The sequence below is a fragment of the Dipodomys spectabilis genome, unplaced genomic scaffold, assembly GCF_019054845.1.
Source record: "Dipodomys spectabilis isolate Male_0828 unplaced genomic scaffold, ASM1905484v1 ptg000097l, whole genome shotgun sequence".
NCBI lineage: Eukaryota > Metazoa > Chordata > Mammalia > Rodentia > Heteromyidae > Dipodomys > Dipodomys spectabilis.
This window is the reverse complement of record NW_024870774.1, coordinates 2,776,671-2,795,825: the sequence shown is the minus strand read 5'-3', so window position 1 is coordinate 2,795,825 and position 19,155 is coordinate 2,776,671. Positions and strand designations below refer to the sequence as shown.

The following is a 19,155-nucleotide window of genomic DNA, read 5'->3' as shown; positions in this document are numbered from 1 at the left end:
GAGGGAGAGACATGGGAGGGGCCCCGCGAGGATGACCCGCCGAGGGGAACCCAGTCCTATAAACAAAGACATTGGGGGGTTCGGCCCTGAGCTCCCGAGAAGCGGGGTGGCGCGGCCAGCAAGGAACACCGCCCCCACCCCGGAGGTGGCCGGGACGTCAGGCGACACGCGCTCGCGGGGCTCTCACGAGGCGGCCCGCGGGAGGGGTCTGCGCGAGCGCGCGCGGGGTCTCACGCGGCTCGGCGGCGCCGCGCGCATGCCCAGGCCGGCGCCTCTCCGGGCGGGGCGGGGGACCCGGCGCTCCGGGGCGGGGGAAGGAGCGCTCGCGCAGCCGCCCCTGACGGGAGCGGGCTCGGCTGCTGCTGCAGCGCTCGGCGCCGGGGCCCGGCCGGAGCCGGGACTAGCATGTGCCGCGGCTCTCGGGCGGCGGCGGCGGCGGCAGCGCCTCCTCGGCAGCAGCAGCAGCAGCAGCAGCATCGGCCGCCATGGCCAAAGCCGGCGTGGAGCTCACCCGCGAGCTGCAAGGTACGAGGGTGCCTTGGTGTCTGGGACGCCCCGTCCGGGAGCATCTTCAGACCCAATGCTTTTCCTGCCCGCGCTACGCCCCAACCTGGTGCCTCCCGCCCCTTCAGCGTCCTTGCTCCAAGGCGGTTCCTACTCCTGCAGCCCGGGGCTCGGGCAGCGCTGTCCCCGGAGCCTCCTCCTCAGGCTTCCGCGCCTCACCCTGCCTGTCCCGGGGCCGCCCGTCCCGCTCTTCGGGGACAGGTGCACTTCCCCGCGCTCCCCGGGGCTGACTTGGAGCGTCCCGGACCTGCCCCTCCGCGCGCCGTCCAGGCTCCCCCTCCGGAGTCCCGCTTCCCCCACCCCCGGCCGGGCGGGGCCAGGCCCGCCCCGCGAGGCAATGGGAGCTGCCCCTGGTCCTGACCGCCGCTCTCCCGAGCACCTTCCCTCCTCTCGGCCCCGCCCCGGAACTGGCCCCGGAGAGCCCCCTAGGAGGCAGGCAGCGCCCAGGCCAGTGGGGCAATGAAGGGAGTCAGAGGAGAGGCCCCAGACTGAGAGCAGGATCTCTGCGGCTCTCCCCCTCCAGCCTACCCCCTTCTCACTACCCACCACCCACACCTCAAGGCCTCTCCCGCTAGCCTGGTTCTCAGATTCAGCCCAGTCCACGCCTGTCCCCCTCCCCCTAGCCACAACCCTGACCCCTCAGAGGCAGGAGCACTGGCGAGCCCACGCAGAGAGCAGGACGCTCAAGGATACTCAGCCATGCTGCACTCTGGCGATTTCCCACACCTACACATGCACAGGAGCACAATCATGAGATGTGTGTAGACTCAGCTTTACAGAAACTGCACCCCCACCACACACATAACTGTAGGGTATCTGGAAGGTATTGCCAGCAGATGGACATAGAGCTCGTCTAAACACTAAATCTTCCTCCCCCCTTCCCAAACACCCCTTCCTACCCACTACCCGCGCATGCACACACACACACACACACACACAGAGGAGCTGTCTGGCACTATGCTCCTTTCACAGCTACAAGCCAACATATTCATTCACACTTCTCTGTCAACACCAATGACATGCTCAGGCTCCTTCACATCCTCAGAAGGCAGCCACATACTCGTAGTAAAGGCAGACTTTCATACCCGGGCCACCTAACATACAGTCAAGGGACACTCCTACACCCTACACACTGACTCACTGTGTATGTGTTGATGGCTGTTGTAGTGCATGGGTTGGAAAAATCCTTTACACCCTCAGAAGTGTAAGACACACCCTCCCACAGACAATGTCACTCAACAACTGTCCCTTGACTCAGGAACATCAGGAACCAGAGTTTTCTCTGTATCCTGCACCCTCTCTAATCAGAAAGTCACCAAAGAAGGAAAAATCTCTATCCTGTACCTCTTCATCCCTACTACTCTCTCCTCTCACCTGCCCCTTCCTCTACCTGGAGACTCCTGGGGAAGGGGGTGCCCAGAGAAAGGGCAACCCTGAGCAGGGACCCACCTACCTGCAGACAGCATCCGGAGGTGCCTGAGCCAAGGGGCTGTTCTCCAACAACATCGTGTGAAGCTGGAGACGAAACCCAAGAAGTTTGAGGACCGAGTGCTGGTGAGGGTGTTGATGTTGGGGAGAGGAAGTAGGTGGTGAGAGCACCTGGGCTCTAGGGAGATGGGCAGAAGAAATAGGTGGGGGATGGCTGAGAAATCAAAGCTCAGGACAGAGAAAAGAGGATTGAACTGGGTTGATGTCCAGGATCTGAGGGTAGGGCAGGAGAGAGGAGATACTCAAATCAAAGCTGAGTACCCTCTCTGTACTTAGAGGGGCTAAAAGAGGGCAAAGGCACCAGGGTCTAGGCAGCTGCCATGAACTACTAATACTCTCTTCAGGCTCTGACCTCCTGGCGCCTCCACCTCTTCCCCCTTAAAGTTCCTGCTAAGGTGAGTTGGGCTGAGGAAAAGGAAAACACTTGGCATGCTCCCTCTCATGCCTAGTGACTAATCCCTTACCAGCTATTTCTCCATCCCTCCAGGTAGAGAGCTCCTTCAATGTCCTGGAGATCCGTACCTTCAACACGCTCAGTCAGAACCAGGTGAGCACCAGGGCTCAGGCCACTGTTCAGCCAACTGAAGGAGGGAGTTAAATCCAAGACTGTCCAACTCCCTCTCCCCCAGATCCTGGTGGAGACCGAGCGTGGCATGGTGAGCATGAGACTGCCATCAGCTGAGAGTGTGGACCAGGTGACACGACATGTGAGCTCTGCCCTCTCCAAGGTCTGCCCTGGCCCTGGGTGAGTGGCCAACTAGGGGTCTCCCAAAGGATTAAACAACAGGAAGACTTCCCCTTCCCCTGGACCTGAGCTTCTGGGACACAAGAAGTGTGTCTCCTCCTGCTCTTTCCTGGAGACCTTCTAGGTCCCCAGGAATAATAGGGAAAGGATTGAAAGCCTCTTTCCACACATCTCTGGGATGACTTGTTCATCTTACAGGTGTTTGATCCGGCGTGGAAATGCAGACACCCCAGAGGGGCCCCGAGACACATCCCCCAACTCTGAGACTTCCACATCTACCACTCACAGTGTGTGTGGTGAGCAGGGGTAGACATAAGGAAGGTGGGCCATTGACTACCCCGTCCATGTTTGGGGCAGGTGGGGGGAGATTGCCTGCACTGAGGATTCCACTGTTCTTGGATCTCAGGAGGTACATGGAATAACAAGGACCCGGGAGACTAGCACATACCATGACCTTTACCATACCTTGAATCCCAAGCCTAGTCTCCATCCCTCTACCCCTCATGAAGCCGACCCACTTGCTCCACAGGTGGCTTCTCTGAGACCTACGCTGCCCTGTGTGACTACAATGGGCTGCACTGTCGGGAGGAGGTGCAATGGGTATGTTGGGCAGAGGGGCTGGCAGGGAGGAAATGGACCCAGAGGAAGGGGGCAGAAAAGGAAGGGGAGAAGGTATGAGCCCATTCCACCTCTCCAAGGATGTGGACACCATCTACCATGCTGAGGATAACCGCGAGTTCAATCTTATGGATTTCAGCCACTTAGAGAGCCGGTAAACACACTCAGCAGACTCAATCCTCAAATCCCCAGCCTAAGCCCAACCCTGGCACTTTCCAATATCTCCCCATGGTCCCCCTCACAGCCCCTACTCTTACCTCCCCAACTCACCACCTTCCCTCACTGTCATGTAGCTTTCCCCAGCCCAGTCAGCCCACCCCTGTCTCTTATTTCCTGTCCCAGCCACCTGCTTACCACTTCCTGCCCCCTTCAATATCCCCACAGAGACTTGGCCCTAATGGTGGCAGCCCTGGCCTACAACCAATGGTTCACCAAACTTTACTGCAAAGACCTACGGCTGGTAAGAACTAGGAGGGGTTGGGGAAGGGCAGAGTAGTGTCCTCCTTGGCTCCTGATTGCAGGACCCCTCTGTCCCCAGGGCTCAGAAGTGCTAGAACAGGTGCTACATACTCTGAGCAAATCGGGAAGCCTCGAAGAGCTGGTGCTGGACAATGCTGGGCTTAAGACGTGAGGCCAGCCTCCTCTGTGGGCAGTGGTGCCCCTTCATGTAGTCTGAGGGTTCTAGAACTTCAGAGCATGCTATGGGTTCCCAGACTTAGTCATCTAGCACCTGTCTTTACAGAGAGGATGCTGGGGTCCAAGGAGGGCATAAAGAAAGCTAATAGTGAAATTGGGACTCAGACCTCAGCCTCGTGATGACCCAGCTACATGGCCTTTCTCCATTATACTCCGTGCCCCATCTCCTCTTCCCTCAACTACCTGGGGTGGGCTGCTCCAGATTTGAAAACTCAAAGCTGGGCTTTGTCTCAGTACAACTTCTTAAGGTGTGGAACACCCCCAGGTACTCCGGAGAGGTGACCAGGTCCCTAGCAGTCCCTGAGCTCCTCCCCTACTGTGGGAGCCTCTGGCCATTGCAGCCCCAGCCAGGCAGGCAGGTAGAGAAGGGAAGGCCAGGGGCTGGGACTTGGAGCTAAGCTCAGGACAAATCCTTCCTCCCCTTCCCTGAAGGGACTTTGTCCAGAAGCTGGCCGGGGTGTTTGGGGAGAACGGGAGCTGTGTGCTGCATGCCCTCACTCTGTCCCACAACCCCATCGAGGACAAGGGTGAGCCCCAGCCCTGAATCCTATCCCCATTGCAATGCAGACCCCTGGCCTAGCCCAGAGCCCAGTCCAGGACCTGAGCAAGAACCTTGGGCTACTCTCCAGCCTGATAGCAGCCTCTACCCCAGCACTCCATCCTCGACCCCAGGCCTGCACCCCACTTGAACCCTCTCCTTATTGGGCACCACCTGTCCCCACTGTAGCCTCTCACTGGCCTATTCTCTCTCCACTCCTCAGGTTTTCTCAGTCTGAGCCAGCAGCTCCTCTGCTTTCCTACTGGCCTCACCAAGCTGTGCCTGGCCAAGACTGCCATTTCCCCTAGAGGTATTCACATCAGCACCCCTGACCTCTAACTCTCCCCCGATTGCCTATGATGTTGCACCCCAGAGATCTACTCCCATACTCATGTACCATCCCAGAATTCAAGGGAATAAAGGGAGCAGGGAAGAATCATGTACTGAAGGGAAGAGATGGGAATGGGGGCTAACCCAGCCCAGTGCCTGCTGTGCTTAGGGCTCCAGGCACTGGGCCAAACCTTCGGAGCCAACCCAGCGTTTGCCAGCTCCCTTCGATACCTGGACCTGAGCAAGAACCCTGGGCTGCTTGCCACAGACGAGGCCAATGTGAGTCCACGGATTATAGCCTCCATTCCTACAGAAGCACCTTTAGAATTCAGGCCCTGGGAGTCTTCTACCCTATGGCCCTGGGGGTATGGAGACTCTGTCACCCCTTCTCTTAGCAGACTGTCTATCCTTTCTTCCCTAGGCCCTCTATAGTTTCCTGGCCCAGCCCAATGCCTTGGTGCATCTGGACCTATCGGGGACTGACTGTGCCGTTGACTTGGTGAGGGATTGGTGATGGCAGGAGCCAGACTGAAATTTGAGACGGCCAGGGTGGGCTGTCTCACCCTCCTTCCCTAAGTATACAGGGAAACAGAACCTGTGGAACAGATGCAGATTCAGCCTAATAGCTCATACCTATGTGAGTTTATACTTTATCCAGACACAAAGTTATGTTGCATCTCCCAGCTGTGCAAACTGGCACAGTATTGGCACAGTACCCACAAGTGAGAGAGGATGCTTCCCCTAAGCTAGAACAAAGATGCCTGGGGAGCCAGTAGTATCCCTGCCTTACGGTCATGCTGCCTCTGAACCACACCTGGCAGTGGGAAGGTGGTATAGACTCCCCTTCCACAGAGAACACTGAGGCTTTTATGAGCTGAATGGGCATCCAGTTCGTGGCTCTCAGAGAAGGAAGGGGCAAGAGCTTGATGGGTAAAGAGGAGTATGTCTGGACCCCACCGTGCCTAGCACCCCTTAGACAACCGTGTCTCTACCCACAGCTCCTGGGTGCCCTACTCCATGGCTGCTGCTCCCACCTCACCTACCTCAACCTGGCTCGCAACAGCTGCTCTCACAGGTGGGGCAAGGGGATCAGGGAGGGATGGGGCAAGTGGTGGCCATCCACCTCCCTTGCTGACCTCAGGGATCTCCACAGGAAAGGCCGGGAGGCCCCACCGGCCTTCAAGCAGTTCTTCAGTAGCGCCTACACCTTGAGCCATGTCAACCTGTCATCCACAAGGCTGCCCCTGGAGGCCCTCAGGTCGGGTGGGTGCAGGGTTGGGGGCTTCCAGGGGAACTACAGGAGCTAGGGAGAGGAATAAAGGCATGCCTACTGGCCCTCCCACAGGGCGCTGCTTCAGGGCCTCTCCCTCAACAGTCATCTCAGCGATCTGCACCTGGACCTCAGCAGCTGTGAAGTGAGCCTGGGCACTGCTGCCTGCCCCACACCCATTCCCCCAGTGTTTATTTCTCCAACCTCAGTCGACCCTGGCTTCACCTCACCTCTGTTCTACCACCCTGTGCCCCTCTAACCTGACCATACCTCTACTTTCTCTCTCAGACTAGTCAGTGACCCTCTCCTTAATGGCCATTCATTTTTAGACTCCAGGACCACTGCCCCTAACTTTAGATGTAAGATATCAGGCTTGGCCAGCAGAGGGCAGGAGCAAGCTATCTTAGGACCAACAACCTTTCTAGCTGAAGGTGGGGAGATTGCCCTAGGGAAAGATGCACTGTGGAGAAACAGCCTCTCAGATTTTACATCCAAGACCTAGTATGACCTTGAGATCTAGGGTGACTACATTTGTCTCTGAGGGTTAAAAAATGCCCAACCCCATCACTTCATTTACCCTACTCCTTTCCCCACCCCTCCCTGTCCCTACAGCTTCGCTCAGCAGGAGCCCAAGCCTTGCAGGAGCAGCTAGGGACTGTCACTTGTGTGGGCAGCCTAGATCTATCTGACAATGGTGAGTCATGGTGTCTCTTTGAACATGGGGAAGAAGCCCTGATGAGACTGCATTAAGTCTCAGGCCTCAAGGCCAGGATATTCCCATTTCCTAACCAGGGTTTGACTCAGACCTCCTGACACTGGTGCCTGCACTTGGCAAGAACAAGTCCCTCAAGCACCTGTTTCTGGGCAAGAACTTCAATGTCAAGGCCAAGTGAGCCCGCCCCTGCCCCCTTCATACCATAATCCTATCATTCACCTGTCCTCTTGGCTCACTGTATTGCCTCTGGCCACCTCTCCAATAGCGTTACCACAAACCTCTCCCCTCCTACTCTAAGCCCCAACTCCCCACAGGACCCTAGAGGAGATCCTCCACAAGCTGGTGCAAATGATACAGGAAGAGGACTGTGTGAGTGACTGGGCCTAGGAAAGGACTAACAGGGAGGGCACTTTGGAGACTGGACCTAATCCCCACTTTCCCACTTAGTCCCTGCAGTCACTGTCAGTGGCAGACTCCCGGCTGAAGCTTCGCACCAGCATCCTCATCAATGCTCTGGGGAGCAACACTTGCCTGGCCAAGGTAGACCTGAGTGGCAATGGCATGGAGGACATAGGGGCCAAGATGCTGTCTAAGGCCCTACAGATAAACTCCTCCCTCAGGTGAGACCCACATTTACCCTCTAACCCAGAGACCCAACTCCATACACATAAATACATTCTCCTTGCTTGCCTTGAAGTCCTGTACTCCACCTTTTGGAAGACCGCCCCCCTCCCCCCCCCCCCCCCCCCCCCGGTTTGGGAAACCTGTCTGAGTTACCCTCATTACCCAGGGAAGAAGGGTCTTCAAGAAGGTTGCTTCACTGAGACTATGACAAATGTGTGTTCACCTCTCCAGAACTATCCTATGGGACCGGAACAATACATCTGCCCTGGGCTTCCTAGACATTGCAAGAGCTCTGGAGAGGTGAGCGGACCAAGGACCTGCCCAAGTCCAAGCCCCCAGCCTGCTGATACCAAGGTCAGGCCTGAACTACTCCAATTCCCTTAATACCCTTGACGTATTTGCACAGAAATGTGTGGAAGAGCCATAGAAAAGGGAAATGATGAGCAAGGAGTAGGTTTCTGCCTTACCTGTTTCCCCACCCAGCTATGCTACTATGTCCCACAGCAACCACACACTGCGTTTCATGTCCTTCCCGGTGAGCGACATCTCCCAAGCCTACCGCAGCGCCCCTGAGCGCACTGAGGATGTCTGGCAGAAGGTAGAGGGTACTGTTCAAAGCAGGGTGGAATGACAAGGGCAGAGGATAGCCCACATCCCCAACCCTGCCCCTACCCACTCCATCATCTCCAGATCCAATGGTGCCTGGTGAGGAACAACCACTCCCAGACATGCCCCCAGGAGCAGGCCTTCAGGCTACAGCAGGGCCTGGTGACCAGCAGCGCCGAGCAAGTAAACGTTTCCCTCTGGGACACATGGGGTGTGCATGGGGCATGCAGGGCACAGGGGTAATGTGGTAAAGCACAGGTAAAGCATGAAAAGGCATCATGCAGTGCCTGTCACTGGACTGAGCATGTGGCAAAACAAAAAGACACTCAGAACATGGGCCCCCAAATATATTGTGGGCCAACAGCAGGTAGTCCCCCAGTCAAGGGGTACACAGGGCTTGGAGAGTGTGAATGGTCACCCCTGGAGAGAGACCAGGTGATCCAGAGACCTCACCACCATCACCACCATCAATTCTGGCACCAGGATCATAGCCCAAGGGGTCCATGTTGGGAGCCCTGACACTCTTGCCACTGTGCTCCAGATGCTGCAGCGGCTATGCGGGCGAGTACAAGAGGAGGTGCGGGCCCTGAGGCTGTGCCCATTGGAGCCTGTGCAGGATGAGCTGCTCTATGCACGGGACCTCATCAAGGATGCCAAAAACTCCCGGGCGGTGAGCACCCCACAGCCTCACCCTTCCCTGACAGCCTGCAGAACTCAAGAAGGCCCATATGCTAACTCAGGAGTATACAGACACTGTCCCATGCATGCATCCTTCTAACTCAATGACCTAGTAGAGCCTGATTCTGGCCTCTGAAGCTAACCCTTTCCTTCTCCAGCTGTTTCCCAGCCTCTATGAGCTTGGCCATGTGCTGGCCAATGATGGGCCTGTTCGGCAGAGGCTTGAGTCAGTAGCCAGTGAGGTGTCCAAGGCTGTGGACAAAGAGCTGCAGGCAAGTCCTGGGGGATGGAGGAGGCCATGATAGGAGCCCAGTATTGATCAAAGTCCTAAACCAAGAGCTGAAGTCAAAGCAGGGAGATTATTGGAGGACAAGAAGAATATGCATAAGGCTGAGACCACCCATGTTCCCCCATGCCAAAGCACTGCAAAAACTGTAGTTCTGACTTCAACCTTCAATCCCACTCTTTAACCTCCCTCCCACCTCTGAATTCTGATTGGACTGATTTCCCCCTCTCTGGGGTAGGGTAGAAGGAGCACTGACCAAGAAGTAGGAAACCCTGAGTGTCCCAGCTCTGACCTTAGACAGGTCCCTCAGTTTCTCCATGGGAGGACTGGACTAGACAAGCTGAAATCCCTTCTGCTATGGTTCCAGTCCTAACTCTGTCCCTCCTGGGCCTCTGGCTTTTCCTCCCCCATCCCAAACTAGGTGATCCTGGAGTCCATGGTCAGCCTAACACAGGAATTATGCCCTGTGGCCATGCGGGTGGCTGAGGGGCACAATAAGATGCTGAGCAATGTGGCAGAGCGTGTCACTGTGCCCCGGAACTTCATCCGAGGGGCGCTGCTGGAGCAGGCTGGACAGGACATCCAGAACAAGCTGGAGTGAGTTGGAGGATGGGGCTGGGCTGGATTTGTCCCAGAGCACTTAAGGAACTGGGAGTTATCAGCAATGAATAATAAATGGATAACCTGGGGCAGGGAGGTGGCTCAGTGGTAGAGTGCTTGCCTTGTATGCATGAGGCCCTGGGTTCGATTCCTCAGCATCACATAAGCAAAAAAAAAGAAAGAAAGAAAGAAAGAAAAAAGCCAGAAGTGACGCTGTGGCTCAAGTGGTAGAGCACTAGCCTTGAGCTGAAGAGCTGAGGGATAGCGCCCAGGCCCAGACCGGACAAAAAATAAAAAAAATAAATGGATAACCTCCATTGCAAGGGATAAATCTTGATCCAATGCAGCCTTGCTATTTAGGGTCTGATTGGTCTTTGCCCTAAAAATCTAAGTTTTAAGCTTTGTTTCAAAAACCAAGGTAGTGCACAAATAGGTATCCACATACATGCCCCACATAGACACCAGGTTATATGTATGGTCAAAGAAAAGTAAGGCTAGCCAGATGCACAGATATGCTTTTTTCCTTGCCCCCCGAGTTTATTCATTCTGGGGCTGAGTGCTACCATGTGGCAAAGCAAAGGAAATGTAGCGCATATATCATGATGAGCCAGCCTTGAGCCTGGTTCCTATTCTTATAACCAGCAAGGCTTCTAATCAGTACCCCAATATACCTAGTCTGTTCCAATGGGACTCCTGACCTAGTCTCTTCTGTCCTTCTCCTTCTTCAGTTCCTCTTTACCCATGACACCTGGGCTGGAAAGCTCAGGGGACCAGACTAGACATATGTTTATGGAGCCATGAGTGCAGTGGCCCTAGGTGCCTCCCACAGCAGTCACGCTGTCTGAGGGCACCCAGACCAGCTGTCCCATTCATGGGCATCTGAGAACAGAAGGGCTGAGGCTTACACCCCTAGCAGGGTTGGCTAAGCAGCCCCACTTTTGCCCACAGTGAGGTGAAGCTGTCAGTTGTCACCTACTTGACCAACTCCATAGTAGATGAGATCCTGCAGGAGTTATACCACTCCCACAAGAGCCTGGTAAGATGTCTGAGCCCAGGAAGACTCAGGCATGTCCTCCACACCAGATCAGTCCATCTCCCCTGCACCATTCTCTTCCTCTCCCTCTCCTCCCTTTGCCTCTCTGTCTCTCTCTCTCTTTCTGTCTCCCCCTTCCCCCAAATATGAACAGATTCTTCAGAATCCTATTCACATCTGTCCTTCCCCAGGCTCGTCACCTAACCCAGCTAAGGACCCTGTCAGATCCACCAGGAGGACCTGGTCAAGGGCAGGATCTGTCATCACGAGGCCGAGGCCGGAACCATGACCATGAGGAGACCACAGATGATGAACTCGGGACCAACATCGTGAGCCCCCTATACTTCTACTCCCCTCTTTAATCTGAGTCCTGTCCCTGAACTCACACAACACTGTTCCTTCCACTTCTCTGGACTCCTCTCTTTACCCCACTTTGCTTGACTTCCCTCAGCCCCAATCCAGCCCAGCCATTTTCCTCATCCCAATTCCTTAGTCAGTTGAAGAAAGGGAGAGACAGGATGAATTTTAAGGAAAAGGCTACAAGGGGTGAGAGGCTCCAGGTGAGGTTTTCAATTTGAGCCCTGGCCTTACACTTTTATCTCCATTTCTGCAGGACACCATGGCCATCAAAAAACAAAAGCGTTGCAGGAAGATCCGGCCAGTGTCTGCTTTCATCAGTGAGTCCCCAGCCTCAGTTCTAATATCCTCCAGGCACACAACCCTTCCCTGCACTTTTTTTGTTACCCTTTCTTTTTTGTCTGCCTCTCCATCCTCCTTTTCTTTTTTAAATCCCTCCTGCTAGTCCCTCTAATGCTACTATGCCCACAGGTGGGAGCCCTCAGGACATGGAAAGCCAACTGGGAAGCCTGGGAATCCCTCCTGGCTGGTTCTCAGGACTCGGAGGCAACCAACCCACATCTGGTGGATCCTGGGAAGGCCTATCCGAGCTGCCCACTCATGGTTATAAACTACGGCATCAAACACAAGGGAGGCCCCGGCCCCCCAGGACCACCCCCCCAGGACCTGGTCGGCCCAGTGTGAGTCCCAAAAGCCTTGCATGAGAGCCAACTTTCCTCAGCAATGACAGAACTAGGGGTTCTAGTTTTAGGACCCAAATGCCAAACACACTAGCTCCAGCAAATTGATAAGATGCCAGGCAAGCCATCAAACCGTTGAGGGATTATCCAGTTTGGATAAGAGCTAGATCTTGTTATAAATAAGAAATTTCTGTCTAGTCAAACTTGGTATACTTGTAATCTCAGCTACTCTAGAGGCTGAAACAGGAGGATTGCATAAGCCCATGAGTTCAAGACTAGTGAGACCCCACCCCCATCTCGAAGGAAGGAAGGAAGGAAGAAAGGGAGGGAAGGAGGGAGGGAGGCAGGGAAGGAGGGAGAAAAGGAGGGAGGGAGGAAGAAAAGGAGGGAAGGAAGGGAGGGAGAAGAAGAGAGGAGGGAGGGAGGGAGGAAAAGAAGGAAGGAAGGAAGGAAGGAAGGAAGGAAGGAAGGAAGGAAGGAAGGAAGGAAGGAAGGAAGGAAGGAAGAAAGGAAGGAAGGAAGGAAGGAAAGAAAGAAATCTGAGACTTATACTTGGACTTGAACTCAGAGCCTCATACCCTCACCCAGCTTTTTCCACTCATGGCTAGCACTCTATCACTTGAGCCATACCTCCACTTCTGGCTCTTTGGTGGTTAATTGGAGATAAGACTCTCAGATTTATCTGCCCGGGTGGACTTGGATCTGAGATTCTCAGACTACAGCTTCCTGAGTATCTAAGGTTTTAAGTGTAAGCCACCAGCACCCAGCTGGCAGTGACTTTCTGATTTGGATGAAGGGTAAACTCCAAGAGCCAGCAAGCTTAGTACATGCCCTGTTGAAGTCTGAATTTCCGTGGGATTAAGTCCAAAAGAGAAAGCCCTCAGATAAGAAATCATAGGATCCTCCCAGCAGGTACCAGTATCTGGGACTCGTCAGGAGAACGGGATGGCCACCCGCCTGGATGAGGGACTGGAGGACTTCTTCAGCCGAAGAGTCATGGATGAAAGTTCTAGGTATGATACCTAAACAGGCTCCCATTTTCAGAATGTCCCCAGGCCTTGTAGAGAACTCCTCTGTTCTCCTACCTCCTATGGAAATCTCTCCAAGTGTCCTCAAACCAGTGTCTCTGGAACATTTCCCCACATCCCTTGCCCGTTCCTTAGCTCCTATGGCTTCTGAATCTCTTCGGGATGGCTGATGAAGACAGCATGAAACACCGGAGTGGGGTGGTGGAAACAGGGCAGGGGTAATAGGCTCTGGGATAGGTTGTCTATTGGTGACAGGAGAGGCCCTGAGGGTAGTGGTTTTTGTAGGTGTCATGCACCAACTCCCCAGGGTCTATTGTGGAAGAGCTCAGTTACTTGAAAGAACTGAAAAAAAGTGGTGGGAGTGGAGGGGTTATCTGGAAAGATAGAGTCAGTCTTGGGGAAAGAAGCTGTTAGAAGCTTGTGACAGGAAGGTGGAAAGACCACCTGCTCTGAGAATCAAGCGGGAAGGGCTTCAGTGAGACAGGAGATGATAATGGAAGGCAGAATATTTGTTAGGCACAGATCCACACTAGAAACCTTCTCCTCCCACCGGATTATACATTTGCCATTTATCACTAATTCACTCCAACCCTGCCCAGCTACCCTCGGACGCTGAGGACCATGCGGCCAGGCCTCTCAGAGCCACCACTGCCTCCACTCCAGAAGAAGAGACGTCGAGGCCTGTTTCACTTTCGCCGACCACGGAGCTTCAAAGGCGACAGAGGGCCAGGATCCCCTACTGCTGGACTTCTCCTCCCTCCACCCCCACCTCCACCCCCGACTCAGGAGAGCCCTCCCAGCCCTGACCCCCCAAGCCTTGGTAATAATTCTTCTCCCTGCTGGAGCCCAGAGGATGAGAGCAACCTCCTCCCTGGATTCGGAGGCAGCAGGGGGCCTTCCTTCCGCAGGAAGATGGTAAGTAAGGCTGCATCCTCCCCTTCTCCTGTCCCACATATGGCCCATCCCAACCTTGACAGGAGAATCCTAGAACCTAGCATTCTGGGAATACTAGTCATTTTAATTATCCTCTTCTGGAAAACCGTTGGTCCAAAGCATGCTGGGAATGCTGTATGCAAATAGAGCATCAAAAGGATCTAAATTGGGCATCCCCAAGATGGGCTCAGTGGGGGCAAGGGCCCTCCCCACAACTCATTGCTGCCTGTGGAGTCCATTTTCAATTCAGAACACTTGTAAACTAGACACTTTGTTCTAGGCCACTGAGGGGACTGAGCCAGGGGAAGGGGGCCCAGCCCCTGGGACAGCACAACAACCAAGAGTACACGGTGTTGCTCTTCCTGGCTTAGGAAGAGCCAAGGGTTGGAGCTTTGATGGAAAAAGAGAGGTGAGGGGAGTCTGGGTGGGCAAACTGAAAGTCCTGTTGGTCCCTGTCCAACAACTTCTTCCTGCTTTCTTTATCCTGGTACTCAGTGGAGAAAGCAGGTGGTCTGGCATTTGAAGTTGTTAGCTACCATCTGGTCTACCACACACTTGCTATGGAACCAGAACCAGCTACTCACTGTCATGGAGCCTATAAAATGCCATAAAATACCTCCAGTGCTATGTTTAGAAAACTTGGGTGACTTGATTACAACCATTGTCATTTGGCTTTTACCTCATCCATGTGCTACTTGAATTATTATTTACATAAATTTTTATTTAAATTCACCCTTTGAAAGTTAGCATGAACCTAAGCATTATACTTCTTTAAAATCACAGGCTTTTTATAAGCAATATTTTTTCTACTACAAGTAAAATAAACAAATACCTACCTGTAATAAAGCTGAGATCTGAGGATCACAATATGAATCCAGCCCAGGCAGAAAAGTCCATGAGACATTTATCTCCAGTTAAACATTTAAAAAAGTAAAAAGATAAAAAGTCCAAGTGCCAAAATCCTACTCAGGAGGAGGCTGAGATCTGAGGATCGAGGTTCAAAGCCAGGCTGAGCAGAAACTCTTATGCCTAATTAATAATTTTTTTTAAAAAGCCAGAAGTGAAGCTGTGTTTCAAGTGATAGAGTGCTAGCATAAAAACTCAGAGACAGCTCCCAGACCCCTGAGTTCAAGTCCCAGAACAGCAGCAGCAGGAGGAGGAGGAGTGGAGGAGCTGTGGTTCAAGTGGTAAAGCACCAGACTTGAGCAAAAAAACTAAGGGACAGTGCTCAGACCCTCAATTCAAGCCCCAGTACTGGCCCCAGTACTGGCACCATATGTATGTATGTATATGGATGGATGGATGGATATACGGATAGCAGTATGTTCACTTATGTAAGCCATTTCTTATGCCCCTGGAGTGGTATAGATGCCACTCTTTGGAAAACAGGGTCCTAGTATTTAGGAACTAATAACATGCCAATGACACAAAATGCTAAATAAAAAGCCCTTGTCAGATGCAGAACCCCATGGAGGGGACTTTTCTCATGATCTGACAGCCATCCTTTCAGGGCACAGGCCCAGACCTGGAGGACAGCACCCAGGCTTGGCAGAAACGGCGCTCTTCAGATGATGCAGGTGAGAATGATCCCTTAGCCCCTCTCTCATGAATCTCTCCTAATTTACCTTTCCCTTTTTCCCTTCCATTTTCACATCTCCTTCCTCTACTCCAGGGCCTGGAGCCTGGAAGCCCCCTCCACCACCCCAAAGCACCAAGCCAAGCTTCAGCGCCATGCGCCGAGCAGAGGCCACATGGCACATAGGTATGGAAAGCCTCTTCTTGGGCAGCAGTGTTGAAGGTTCAGGTATACCCGTGTTCCCTTGGAGAATTTACAGCCAAGATGGGGTAGTGAGAAGCTAACATGATGAAAATGTTTAAGGATATTTACTAAGCTACCTATCCAAAGAGAAGTTCTGCAGGGCAAAAATGGCCTTACTAGAGTTAGCAAGCAGGAACAATGTTTTATGATTGGTTCTGGTGAATTGCCTAAGACAGATGTCACCTTTGGTCACTATCAGCCCAGTGGAGATTTAGGCCTTCACTCTGTGGGGAAAGCCTAATTCTGCACCCCAGCTCAAAAGAGGTTAGGCAATCCCAGCTGCCAGCAAGTGCCAGAAATGTCAAGTCCACTTCAAACTTCCCAGCCTTTTGCAAACAGAAAGGTGCCCCAAAGGAGAAGCAGAGGCCTGAGTATTAATCCTGCGTAGCAACCTAGAATCTTAAACAGGTCACTTTCTCGTTTCATGACTAGAGGGGGAAAAAGGAGGAGAATTATTCCAGGTATGGAACTGCCCTCCTGATGGGCTTAGCGCACCTTCTAATTAAGCTACTATAGAAAAGCTAGTCCATTTAAGTTCCCAAAGGCCTGGAATATGACTCCCAACAGGTTCTGACATGGATAAAAATCTCTCTGCAAAATACACACACACACACACACACACACACTCACACACACACACACACACACCTAGACCAAAAGACAGGACTAGGAGGAGCTACAAGATGAGCAGGCAGGTCTGGCTTGGATCATCTACTCCTCATTGTCCTGTCCTGCTCCACCCAGCTTTTTGCATCTCTCTCTCCTTCCCACTGTAGAGTCAGCTGACTTGAGGCATATTGAAGCGTATTAGTTCATAATAGTGCCTACCCCATCCTCCAAGGCCAGCCTAGCACAGTGCGGGGGACAGGGCAGGGGGAATCTTTGCTGATTTTCCATCCCTCCCATAGACTAGACAAAGCATCCAAACACTGGCTTCATCCTTCACTTATGAAACTTGAATAGTCAGGTGCTCCACTGCACACCCAAAGATATGGATAGAGACATCTTTCCAGCTGTTCTGCCCTTCTGCCCATGTTGCTTACAGCCACAGGGCTGGGGAACAAGCATTCCAGGGCACCTCTCCTTGAGACTTCCATTGTCTAATAAGACTTGCAGATAGTGCTGGCAATGCCAGGCTGCAGCCTTGGCAAAGCCCTGGGACACTGCAGCCCTGGATGAGTAGCAATGCCCATGGACCCAGAAGACCCCACATCCTGGCTCTTCCCCAATAGGAAAAGGCCTGCTCTGCAGGAGGGGCAATAGGACAGAAGGGACAACCTTCGGGTGATCCCATGAACTCAGGAATAGAGGGGACATGGAAGGTAGTTGTTGGAGCAAATGGACTGGAATGGGGGGGAGTCCTGGCCTGCGGAGACTCATGGGAGGAGTATCAGGGAAGGGTTCTGCCATAATGCCTTTTCCTGTAGCTTCTCTTGTCTCCTGTCCCCTAGCTGAAGAGAGTGCCCCCAACCACAGCTGCCAGAGCCCTAGCCCAGCCTCCCAAGATGGAGAGGAGGAAAAGGAAAGGGCCTTATTCCCAGAGAGGACAGTTCCAGCTAGAAATGCCAAGGTGAAGGCAATAAGGTGGGGGAGGGTATGCTTTGAAGAGCAAAGAGAATAACTGACCAGGCATCTTCCTTCCTATGCCAGCTGCAGGACCCCCCTTTAGTTCCACGACCCCCCAAGCCAGTAGCTGTACCCAGGGGTCGGAAACCCCCCCAGATGCCAGGAAGCAGGGAGGAGGCTGAGGCCGGAAGTGTTGCCCCAGGAGTCAATAAGCCCCGGCTGAGACTGGGTTCACAAGACCAAGAGGAGCCAGACATTCAAGGTCTACCATACTGGCTGAGTGGGAGGCTGGGGGAACCTCTGGTACCTTGCTGGTTCTTCATATCAGGTCCCCTTCCAAAGCATGAAATAAGTGACAGCCAGAGTCACAGCCTGGATGAACAACCCAGCCGGTGAGTTCCCTCATATGCCAGATTTCCTGTGGCTATTTCAGGACCCCCTGATCCAAGCCGCCGGACAGCCCCCCTGAAGCCCAAGAGGACACGTCGGGCACAGTCCTGTGACAAACTGGAGCCTGATAGAAGACGGCCCCCTGACCTCGCAGGTGCCAGTGGTGAGAGGGTGGGTCCCCTTTCCCACTGACCTATACATCATGGTGCCCCTGTAACCCCAACTCTGGGTGGGTGGCTGGCTCTCCCTGCCCAGGAAACAGGGTTCTCTGGACTTGTCTCCAGCAGGAACCAGTGAGCCAGGAACAGACTGATGCTACAGAATACCCTCCCCAGCCTTTTGCGACATGTGCCTCACAAGGAGTCAGACCCCCATCCACCCCTGCTCCCCTAACCCCCAGCCAGCCCCTGCCCTACAAGGCAGCATGGCAGGACTAGGCACAGAGGAGCAGGATGGAGGACTGAAAGGGAAGGAGCAACCTGGGAAGAGAAGACTCTCAATGCCTGTCTCTATGCTGTGCTCTGCAGACAGCGTCAGGGCTGAGGCCTGATGCCTCCCCTAGGAGGGTGGATCTTTGGCCCTCTATGCCCAGGGGCTCTCTCCCCATTTGTATAGAATAAAAGAACAAAATCACTGTCTGCCTCAAGTCTCTGCTGTCTTCCACAAACACTGCCACCAGCTCACCTACATCTGTTCCCATCCTAGGCATCTAGGGCTTGACCACAGTGGGGATACACCTAGGAACACACCCCAGAGATAGGGAGGGGGCTCCAAGATGGGAAGAAGGAAGACCAAAGAACTGCTGACAGAAGGGGACCAAGAGGTCCCCTTGAAGGTTATATGCAGGGTTAAGGCTATACAAGGGGCAGAAGTGACCGAAATCAACACAGTGTGTGTCCAGCTTGCGGTAAAGTGATGGGATTGGAAGACTAGTATATGGGTTAGGGAGCTGGGGAGCAGCATATTTAAGCACATGCTCACCAATGATATTATATGTTGTATCATCCCATGGATACTATTAATGTTTTTTTAAAATCTCGGCAGTAGAGTGGTTTATAGGTATACAGTACTCTAGCTTGGGAAGATCAGTGGTTAAATTAATCATTTCCTTTTGTATCTTAACAAATTCTAACTTGACTTTCAAACTCTGATCAGGGCTCTTCCTTTGGAGAGACCTTTCCCGATGCCTTCCCCACTCATCTCCTTGTGCCCCCCACATACACTGGGCCTTAAGCAGGTCCATAACTTTGCATTTGTCATACTTAGCTCCATTTTGTACTGGCTTATATATCTGTGTGTGAGTCTCTCTGTTTCATCTACACCTGCCTCCCCCAGGGACAGAGACTGTATATTAATCATCTGCCTAGCCCTTGGCCTAATGCCTGGTATGTAAGAGATGGTTAAGAAATTACTGCTACTTTATAAATGAGTGACTTATGACATGGAGAATGAAGATGTCCCTGTGAATGTTCCTGTGTACTCATCCCAGATCACTAGGTGCCCAGATATCTTCACGTGTGGCTTACAGGCAATTGCTCACCTCCCCTAGTCTCATCAGGAATGACTAATGTCTGTTTCCTTAAGATCTGTG

At 53.2% G+C, this 19,155-nt stretch overlaps 1 protein-coding gene across 2 annotated transcripts; it reads left to right on the top strand.

The window, feature by feature from the left end:
* Positions 1-315: 315 nt before the first annotated feature.
* Carmil3 (capping protein regulator and myosin 1 linker 3) lies at positions 316-18,135 on the top strand. Of its 2 annotated transcripts, none has more exons than XM_042686415.1 (40): positions 316-525; positions 2,024-2,118; positions 2,397-2,447; positions 2,540-2,599; positions 2,682-2,797; positions 2,996-3,093; positions 3,327-3,397; positions 3,496-3,569; positions 3,800-3,875; positions 3,954-4,042; positions 4,544-4,638; positions 4,873-4,959; positions 5,149-5,258; positions 5,401-5,478; positions 5,978-6,054; positions 6,133-6,237; positions 6,325-6,394; positions 6,862-6,943; positions 7,042-7,138; positions 7,279-7,333; positions 7,412-7,584; positions 7,820-7,888; positions 8,093-8,186; positions 8,279-8,377; positions 8,736-8,864; positions 9,031-9,144; positions 9,580-9,755; positions 10,707-10,794; positions 10,983-11,120; positions 11,405-11,468; positions 11,620-11,828; positions 12,741-12,841; positions 13,456-13,771; positions 14,070-14,198; positions 15,300-15,366; positions 15,462-15,551; positions 17,060-17,178; positions 17,259-17,436; positions 17,608-17,718; positions 17,849-18,135. In XM_042686415.1, the coding sequence occupies exons 1-40, from the start codon at positions 486-488 to the stop codon at positions 17,875-17,877; spliced, it is 4,119 nt and encodes a 1,372-aa protein (XP_042542349.1). In that variant the 5' UTR covers positions 316-485; the 3' UTR covers positions 17,878-18,135. The 2 variants fall into 2 exon arrangements, with proteins under 2 accessions (XP_042542349.1, XP_042542350.1); XM_042686416.1 differs by having other exon boundaries at positions 442-525; positions 17,852-18,135.
* The last annotated feature ends 1,020 nt before the right edge of the window (positions 18,136-19,155 follow it).

Excerpts from the sequence above, each read along its gene's own strand:
- Carmil3 (XM_042686415.1), top strand. The coding sequence starts at position 486 with ATGGCCAAAGCCGGCGTGGAGCTCACCCGCGAGCTGCAAG. Across the intron at positions 8,187-8,278 it reads CTGAGGATGTCTGGCAGAAG|ATCCAATGGTGCCTGGTGAG; the intron begins GTAGAGGGTACT and ends CATCATCTCCAG. Across the intron at positions 10,795-10,982 it reads ACCACTCCCACAAGAGCCTG|GCTCGTCACCTAACCCAGCT; the intron begins GTAAGATGTCTG and ends GTCCTTCCCCAG.